Consider the following 10,183-nt stretch of genomic DNA (forward strand, 5'->3'; position numbering starts at 1 on the left):
CTCGAGGAAGGTGCTCGCCCGGAGGAGGAACGAGAATGCGGCACGCGAAGCAGCACGCCGACCGGATCGGTTGAAAGGTCGATCGGTGGATCGAGGGACGCGTCGCGAGCCCGGTTGCCTCCGCCGGGGACCGCCATAACGACATTTTCTCGACGCACGGGATCGAACGATCGAGTGACAAACGACGATCGCTGGAGAAACCGTCGGCGTGTCTACCAGGTGTCCCACGAACGCGCGACCGAAGCCACGACGAAGCTCCTTCGCCTTTAAGGTGTCTTTCTCCCGGAATATTCGCTTTGTCGGTCGGTGAAACGGATAAATAATTCACGAAGAGGAGCTACGGAGCACCGCGGTGGCTAAGAGAGACTGATGCGCCACCCGGTGATTCGTAAACACCTCCGGCCGCGAAGAGGTGCTCCGAGGATTCGTACACCGAGACACTGAACCGGGGCTAGATCCTCGTTCCTATTCAGCTTTCGCCGACGAGACAGCCGAAAACAGACAGCCAAGATGCCGCGGTGCTACATGGTGAAGAAGGCCCTGTGCAACAAGTACATAAGCAGCGTTGCCAGAGGATTCGAGAGCTGGGGTCGCAGCAGGAGCACGCCATCGCCGACCATCATGCAGATCCCGGTCTCGCCCATAGAAGGGAGCGTTGCACCCCCTGTTGCTCAAGGTACGACCCGGTCCTATTAGCCCTTCCCTTGCTCGCGATTATAAGTCCGACTGGTGAACCCCCAGGAACGATAATTGAACGTCCCTGCGACTGAGGGACGATCTCTGACGCCTCGTGATTCGGGACCCTCGACGACGCCCTCGACGAGTATCTGTCTTGGCATTGTCCTTACCAGGACGACCCATTTATAATTTCTAATACGAATTATAAATAATTTACTCGATTTTTGAAAATTTACCAAAACATTTTGTAAGGATTGTCAAGGGTGGTCAGAGACGTGTAGACGGATTCAAATACTTGGACAATAAACGTGACTATATAAACTATATTATTTAATATTACTAACACTATTTCACATAAAGAATATAAAAAAGAACATAAAACGTAAACGTAAAAAACATTCCTTCTCGATTTCTATCTTCATAATAATCGAAATCGCGATGGTGGACCCCTCTTCCTACGCACGTTTGAGGCGCAAGACCCCCGAATACACCATAATTGTCGGTGGTTCTACTGTTATAATCTCCAATTTCTACGTAGAAAGAAAATTATTAAAATATCGAGATTTAGCTGTAATTCACGAGTAACGAGTAAACTAGTGTGATTCGTGAATAGCGAATAAATCAAAATTTATATTCAGGGTGTCTCGTATGACTAAGGAAAACTGTATCTCTAAAACAGTTGACTTCGTCTGATCTAGAAAAGAAAAAAAAAGAGCAAATAAACTGAAATTTTCTTGTATTTGTTTAAATCGCGACGCGTTATGTAAAATTAAATACTCAAACGTGATATGTAAACCAAAAAATTGAATATTGAACATTTTATGTAAATAGTCGTGCGTGTATATTTTAATATTAACTCTACGCGGACACCGTGGGTTTTTAAATGCATAATTGATTCAAGTAAAAATTCATTTTTTTTTGTTTGGATTTCAACAATTATTTTTTCCTGGAAAATAATAACAGAATTACTTGTCTCTAAATAATTAATCGATCATCCAATTAAATAATCTTGTATATCTTATTGAAACAAAGTCGATTATGACTCAACTGCTAGTATCGATATTTTTTTAACAAAATTGAGAACTTCCACGCTAATTATGTGACACAGTACACCGGTAAGTGCTAAATTACTCAAGAATCTGTCGGTACACGTGGCAATTATTTACCTCGACATGGCATTGGCATTGTTCCGTGCACATTAAGAAAGAATTCTAATTTTTGCATTCGACCGCGAGCTTTTAAATTAAACGTTACGAAGAGGGCCGACAAAACGACGGAAACGTAATTACGCCACTTTCCTTTTACAGTATTTTTACACGTTCAAAGTTAACTTCTGGCGACCGCGATCATTTTCATGTATTAGTTGTCGCGATGTAAAGTTTTCTCCTTTCTCAACCCTTAGAGAGCGTACTTTAAGTTTTAATAACAGCAATTTACCTACGCCTCGCCTCTCGCGCGCCTTTATATTTCTTCTTCCATTTGTTTTTATATTCGTAAATCTGGTTCTTTGTACGTACGTGGTAAACGTGAAGAATTAATTCAATTGTTCTGAAAACATAACAATCGAGATTAATCAAAATTGTCTGCGAAGACTCGTTCTTGTTAACGGACTTTTTAAAATATTAACACGGATGGGAAAAATTGTCTCTCGTTTTTTTTTCGATGAACGTCATTCGCGTCGATGCGCGTGTAAAATTACGAGCAGTAATATCTCGTGCGAGGAAATCTGAAACAAAATCAGGTCGACAGCCACGGGCCGGTTCATCCGTCATCGAAAACGCGGAAAGGAAAATGGTAATCAATATTTTGGCTGCGGCTATTACGTCCAATTAATGTGAATGTTGCTGTTTGTTCCAAAGGCCCGCGGTATTGATTCACCCTCTAGCCATATATCGTGCGTCTCGTGTTGGTACGGCACACAGGCAAGTGTTTCGTCGCAGGGAAGAAAAATTTCTGCATGCGAAAGCGCCCTGGCGAAAATTGAGACACGTTTATCGACCGACTGTTTGTTGACGCTGCCAAAAATATTTACGGAATCCCGTATCCGCGTGAATCGATCCCACACGAAGAACGAAATAAACGTATTTTTAATAACGTCGAATTTATCACAAATCTCCGGTTTGCACAGTATAATTACTTTTCAGAACACAGGTTAATCGCATTTAAGTGGAATTATTTTCGAATTTCTGGTCTGTATGGTACGAATAGTATTCAACATACTGGTCGATCTCGTTTCAACAGATTTTTCATTAAATCACTGTCGGTCTTTACCGAATGAATGGTTCATATACTACGGCTACATTTCATAACACTAGAATGGGATTTTTATCGAGTCTCTGCACAGTATATTTGTTTAAATACTAGTCGGAGATGAAATAATTGATGTTTGTACGGAATTGTGGCCTGTGTAACAAGAATACTCAAAATACTAATTAGTTGCCATTTTTGCATATTTTCTGATTCTTTAAAATAACATCTATACACCTACATTTAATATGTTACATTGAAACATGTAAAACTTTGATTCCTTAACATCTTCACTATAAACAAGGAGACTCAGAATTATTATTAAATAAAATTTTTAACAATAGATTCCTGACTTCATTTTCATTAGAGTTTACGGATCGAGCGATTGCAGACCGCGAGATAGCAAACGAAATGAATGGGAACGCCTTTTCTTAGAATTCCCGGTCCTAATGAGCGACGGCGGCAGTCTTCTTACCTGTTTGATTCCGCAGAAAACGCGAAGGCGTTCGAAAAAGAGAGGAACGTTAAACGGGGAAGACGTTATTCGTCGCGGTGGCAGTTTCGAGGTGTAATTTCGCGGTAATGTGTTGCTCCTCGTAGCAAAACTGCATTAATTGTCTGAATCGTCGTTCCCGGTGGCAGTTCCCACTTCAACGACGCCGGCCCCGTTTTGCGAGCCTCGGGTTTATGCTTCGTGTTCATAATCGAGTGAATGAGAAAGTGTCATGCGAAACTTGCTGGAGACGTTAATGGAGCTGCAACGACCGTACTTAAGACTCGTTACAATGCCTGCGCACGCTTGCATCGCTCGCCGCGAAACCGGGACAATCGAATGCGAATAAACACCTAGGCGTCACCGTGAAATTGCACGACACTTTCTTGTCGACAACAGTCGTTCCTTCGTGTACCTTGTCCTTTGACAATTATCTCCATTTGTAGGCCAAAGTGGGATCATAAAAACGAAGATCATACTAAAACGAATTTTATTCTTAAAGAATATGCAAATCAAGACATTTGCAATTCCTTCTTGTTGGGTAGAAGAATAGTTGCAGAATTGACGATGTGATTTCTGTTTGCAAATGAGAGCCTGGAGGCATTTTCTTCAACTGTGTAGCTAAGCAGTTGCAAGAGGCATGATTCTTTTACTTCTAGCGAGGTTCTATGCTCGCTTTGGCTGAAAAGCAACGTTTCTACTTGTCACAGTGGATGATCGTCGCAGACGAGGGGGTGTAAATTCGACTTTAATCGGGGAAAGTTTCGTGCCGCGCGATTGACGCGGGACGGGGGGGGCAGACACGGAGAGCAACAGCGACTCGGGAACGATTTCGAAGGGTTGGTACGCCTAGCCGGTTCCCCGCACGGAAGCCGGCCGCCGTTGAAACGAAACGCGCAGTTTCATAACCGAGTTATCGCGAGATTTTATATCCGCTCGTTCGTAGACTCTCCTTAGCCATCCACTCATCCCCTTTGACCTCGTTTCCAACATACTTGCCGTCATAATCCCGGCCCCGTTGCCCCAACCTCCTCCCACCCTTCTTTACAATCCCCCCCTCTCCACCGTCGTGACGCTTCTCCGACGTAGTTCGACGCTCCACGCTTGGCACGCCGATAACGGGACTCGGATGGATGCTCCTCCCACTTTTTCATCGTCGCTCGTTAAGTCCCGATTAAAAAGTCAAATCAAGAAATCGAGTTACGCGCTTCTCCGGTGTCCCGTTAATATTGCCATGAACGGGAAAGGAGATAAAAAAAGAAACGACAGAGCGGAGGCGAACGGAGAGACAACGAATTTTTTTCTTCCTCGTCTTCTTTTTCACTTTTTTTTTTATCCCGCTTCGACGACTCCGTTTCTTTTCTCTGTTTACCTCCTTCTGCCCCTCTTTCCGAACGGAAACAGACGTACCCCGTGCGCCGCTCGAGATAAAGTTTTTCCATTACAAACGAAATTCCCCTAACCTCCCCCACCCGGCGGGTTTATTAAATTTCACCGCCGGGGCTTCTCATTTTCCATCGAAGGGGCTCCTCGCCTCTGCCCGATGCACGGAAAGTTTAATTGCTGCGCATAAAGGAGGACCCGGGGATCGATGCCGCCGCTTCTTCCGCGGAGTTACGGTTAACGGGTGCCTTCTCCGGGCTTCCCGAGCGTGAGACACGGGCCCATTTTAGAGAAAACGAGTTCGTCTCTTTGCGAACAAATGCGAAATATGTCGAGCTACGGGGACTTGTGGCGCGCTTTTGCTCGTGTAGGATCGTATATAGTGTATAGGAACGGAGGGGTCGGTCAAGCGCTTGCGAGAAAGTTAAGAGCATAGCCCTCTGGTGGCGAATACGAGAGGTGACGTCACAGACTGACTGTAACCTTACTTTCATTCTCAGGACGCGTACCTCCTACTCAACCCCTTAAACCAAATTTATACCTCCCTACTGTGATGATCACTGTAAAAAGTATAATTCTTTTTGTATTTATATTTCCTTTACAACTATAACAGACTTAGAGTGAGCCTTCCAGTAATTTTGATAAATGTATTGTCGTGAGCAGATGAAACTCTCAGCAAAGTCTCCTTTCTTCCTCCGCTGATTTCGTTAGATCATTTGTTTTAGTTGTTTTAAGTAATTAAGAATAATGATACAGTAATTGTTTTTATGTCACAGAATACCTGAGCACGCAGACTCAGGATACGACAGCGACGGGAACAAAGACAGCCAAACGGAACGCGTCGAAGGAGAGGACAAACGAGCCGGGCGATGTCGACGCGAGCCCATCGTCAACGAGCAACGCGACGACGGAGCTTCCGGCGTCAGCGCGGATGGAGGTGACAGCGGTGATCGCCTGCACAACGGGATCCTCCTCGACGATCACGCCGCCCACGGAGTCGATCAGCTCAACCGTAGAGGACGCAACAACGACCACGTCCACGTTACTCTTTACGACACCCAGGTCACCGTCCAGAACAGCCGTGGAGCAGCCAACGACGATCTCGATCCACCACCACTCGCCACCGGGGGAACCGTCGCCTCCGTCGAGCACCGCCACGCCGTACCACCTGGAGGACACCGCGAACCATCCGACGCCTGACGCCAGAATAGGATCCGGCGGCAACGTGATCACCAGTCACGTGTCCTCGATGTTCAAGGACCGTTCCGCGGCGGAAACGGAAGCTGCACACGATCTGCTGGAGCTCTCGAGGTCGTTGCCGCCGTTGCCACCGCCCAGCGTCGCCATCGGACCCCAAAGCGTCATAGAGAGCCCAGCGACCGACATCCAAGAGATGACGGTGTACCAACCGGACCAACCGATCTACCAAGTGAACACCATCGACCTCGCAAACTCCGCCGTCTACACCCATCATCAGCAGCAGCAGCCGCCCACCGCCAGCATCATCTACGAGCCGAGCACGACGATAGTGCAACAAACGGGAAGCGTTTTCATCCCTCTGTCGCCGATCCAGGAGATCCTACTGACCTACAGCACACCGTCCATCCCGTGCACGCCGATCGTCGCCCAGCAACCGCTTCAACCGCCGCCCCATCAGCAGCAACAACAGCACCAGGCCATCGAGGCGGCGCCGCCACTAACGCCGCCTACGTCCGAGTGCAGCAGCGACATAGAGAACAACAATCCCAACTCGCAGCCCAGCCAGAAGGACAAAGAGGTGCAGACTGTCACCGAGCAGTCGGAGGCCAAGCTGGCGATATACACGTACGACACTCTGCTGGTGGCCGATGGCAGGTCGAAGAACAAAAAGGCCACGCCCAGCCAGAAGATCCCGGAAGCTGAACCTGTCGAGGCGCCCGAGACGTCCAAGATTGGACGTTACGTCTGCTGCGAGTGCGGTACGTTCTAGAGATTCGAAGATCCAATAGATGTACGATGGAACAAACGATAGTTGTCGTGGCTACTATTAGTAGAAGTGCGAATTACGATATGGCTTACCTCCTGTACTAGCCAGCAAAGGGCTACGATCTTAGCTCCATTCCTATATACTAGCCAATATCCCATAGTCAGTAGGCCCCTCTGGTGGCGAGTACGGGAGATGACGCCATTGGATGCGGTCATAATCTACTCACTGTAGGCGCTGGATACTTGAGCCTCTACGAAGGAGATTATACCGTAACCGTCCAGACCCCACTAGTTATCGAACCAACAATGAGAATTAATTGTGGCTCGTAACAAGTCAGACACTTGATAAACGTAAAACTCGCTAAAACGAACACGGTATCTAATGCAATCTTGGCAAACTTTACCTGTGTGCAAAGTTTCTTAAAACTCGGTTTGTTACAGTTGGGTTCCTTATTAGTTCAAGCCCGCTTTCAAATCTTGAAAGCTTCTGTTATCGTCACTTGAAAGCGGGATTTACTGTAACGGCGTTATCGTAAGGAGCAAATACCGTTGGTAAAACGAAGCCCCGTCTCGTGGAAACGAGGCCTCGCGTGCAGAATGACGGGAAAACTGTTCTCCGTTTCAGGCAAGCAATACGCCACGTCGTCGAACCTGTCGCGGCACAAACAGACCCATCGCAGCATCGACTCTCAATCGGCGAAGAAATGCATCCACTGTGGGAAGGCGTACGTCAGCATGCCAGCGCTGGCTATGCACGTGCTAACGCACAAGTTGACGCACAGTTGCGGTGTCTGCGGCAAGATGTTCTCGCGACCTTGGCTGTTGCAAGGTCACCTGAGAAGTCACACCGGCGAGAAGCCGTACGGTTGCGCGCATTGCGGCAAGGCGTTCGCCGATCGGTCGAATCTACGCGCGCACATGCAGACCCACTCCTCCGACAAGAACTACGAGTGCCACAAGTGTCGCAAGTCGTTCGCCCTGAAGTCATACCTGAACAAGCACCTCGAGTCCTCCTGCCAGAGGGAGAGCGACGAGTGCAGCAACGACGTCGAAACGCTGCTCTAAGGCTTCGTGTTCTGGAGGGACGCGCGTAGATCGCGCGGTCGCTGATCGTCAGGTAAACTTGCTGAATCGAATTACTCTTTGCACATTATGTTTTGAGTAGTCAGAATTTTCTTATTCGAGACACTGAGAGCTGAGTTCCTTGAGTAACTTATGAAGTTCGATTCCGAAAGCTTGAGTCCCGTACTCGCCACTAGAGGGCTACGCTCTTAACTCTCTCGCAAGCGCTTGACTAGTCCCTCCGTTATACACTTCTCGACCAACTACCCAATATCTCCTTTTCTTTTCTGCCTTCCTACCAGCAAAACTCCGCCACGAGAGTAATAAAGTGCTTGTGTTTTGTGATTTCGACACTAACCAGCGGTTCAAACTTATCTTTTTCAGCCAGCGACGCTCCAACCAAAAGACTATATCGTCAGATTTCATCGAGGTACTGCAACACGCTGCACAAGCTCATATCGCGCGTCGGCGAGGAAGTGGGGAACGAACATTTTCGAGTCGTTGGTTCCATCGTATACGACAATGGAGATCGATTCAGGTCTGAAACGGTCGGAATTCGATAGCTTCAACGGTGACGGCGAGTTCCATCCTACTTTTCCACTTTCCCTTCGTTCGACGTGAATCGACTTGGGAATCCTCGCAATTTGTGCTCGAAGATTCGATCGAGGACCTTGAAATTAGGAAGCGAAATTGTCCCGATGACTATGGGAACTTTCGCCACGTACCGTTCTCGCCGTCATTGTTGACGCCATGGCCGATCCTTCCCGCCAAAAACGTCATCGTGCGCCGACAGACGACATCCGGGTAAGCGATCACGAATCTTTTCCAGCAACGGTTCAAACCGCGACTGAAAATACAATTCGCGCTGGACGGTACAAGATTTGTTGTACAGGAGGAGTTTCCAGTTTTAACGGACTCGAATATAGAGACGAGCAAAATTTTATTCGATTTATAACCAGTTACACCAACATACAACAATCTATTCGTGTTCTTTGTGGAACAATTGCATCTGCATTTCTTCATTTTATTATTGTCACTGAGTGTTCGTTTGTCTACGTTTACTCACGTTAAGATAATCTTTTTATTTCTGATGTACGTTTATATAAACTTTGCTCTTGTTTCGTTTGTCGTTCCATTGGTCCGTTAAAACCGGAAGCGCCCTGTTGATCAGTGGACGTCGAACCAACGCGCAAACACGGTTTAAATTTCCGGTTGGTTCCTCGCGCGACGCCAATGGATCACCCGTCGAAGGGTGGATGTTATTACCGTGGTCGAAGAAGGCGCGTTCGGGGTATCGATCACGCGCAGCGATATATCGAAACTAAGACGACGCGAGTTTCTTCGCATCGATCGCGCTCGAACCGACGCGACTCGAGCGGCATTCCTTTCGTCCCTCTGCCCGCGAAATCGATACTCGCGGAGCTTCGAGGGAAACGAACGACGGTCGTTCGTTCCCGATCGATCGTAATTAAGGCTCCTGTTCGATAAAATGCGAGGGCCGTCTCGATCGAGGCGCGGGAGGGACGGTGAATCGATACAATACTATCGAGGGACCATCAATTTCCGAGTAAAATTAATTTCGAAGAAAATTCACGCGAAACGACCGAGAAGAAAAGAGGTCGGGTCAAAGGGCTCCGTGAGCAGACGGAAACAATGAAAATTGGAGAACGATGGAAAAGCTCTGTCTATCGCGACACGGTTTGAAAACGTAGCTTTTAACGCTTTCGAGACCTCGTGAAATCGCGATTTTTCATTATCGATTTTCGTGAAGCCCTTAACGCCGTCTGGACAGAAAAATAGAAGTTCAAATTGGTCGGTGTAACTTCTATTCTTTCCAAATGTATAATTAAAGAACCGTGATCCAACGAAGACCAATATTTTGATACGTCTTGATTAATTCGTTCGAAGGAACGATTCTATCGATTTATCGGGGGTAAATGACCGAGGTTAAGGGAGAGGCGGGCCTCGAGCGTGTTCGAGAAAAGTTTTCGATCCGAATTAGGGCTCGACGTTCCGGAAGCGTCCATTTTTTTTTTATTTTTTTTTTTTTTTTTTCGAAGTTCCATCAGCGTCCTCGTCGCACAATGCGACGGGGCACACGTTGAAGGTTTTCATCAACATTTCACGTAAACTGGACCACCTGTTGAACGCCGGAATGACCATTCGGTGGCGAAAGGGTCGGCTCGTTCTGCTCCCCTGAATTATAGAACATCCTCCTGTAATTTTCTCGTTGTTAAATGCGCGGACGCGATCGCGACCAACTGCGGCTCGCGCATAAAACTTATCGACGCTTTTTCATTTGTCGTCGCGTCGGAAGCTCCCCGTTTCGAATAATAATTTTCGAAGCGTACCGCC

The 10,183-nt window shown here is 47.3% G+C and overlaps 1 protein-coding gene across 1 annotated transcript; it reads left to right on the forward strand.

Annotated features, from left to right (window-relative positions):
• The first annotated feature begins 336 nt into the window (after positions 1 to 336).
• Positions 337 to 8,272, forward strand: LOC122395174 (cell wall protein DAN4-like). The gene is made up of 4 exons (XM_043392559.1): positions 337 to 676; positions 5,578 to 6,759; positions 7,392 to 7,883; positions 8,213 to 8,272. The coding sequence occupies exons 1-3, from the start codon at positions 511 to 513 to the stop codon at positions 7,829 to 7,831; spliced, it is 1,788 nt and encodes a 595-aa protein (XP_043248494.1). The 5' UTR covers positions 337 to 510; the 3' UTR covers positions 7,832 to 7,883; positions 8,213 to 8,272.
• Positions 8,273 to 10,183: the final 1,911 nt, after the last annotated feature.

Source organism: Colletes gigas, unplaced genomic scaffold, assembly GCF_013123115.1.
Source record: "Colletes gigas isolate AHSC1104 unplaced genomic scaffold, ASM1312311v1 Colletes_gigas_Sc00005, whole genome shotgun sequence".
In the NCBI taxonomy this organism is placed as follows: domain Eukaryota; kingdom Metazoa; phylum Arthropoda; class Insecta; order Hymenoptera; family Colletidae; genus Colletes; species Colletes gigas.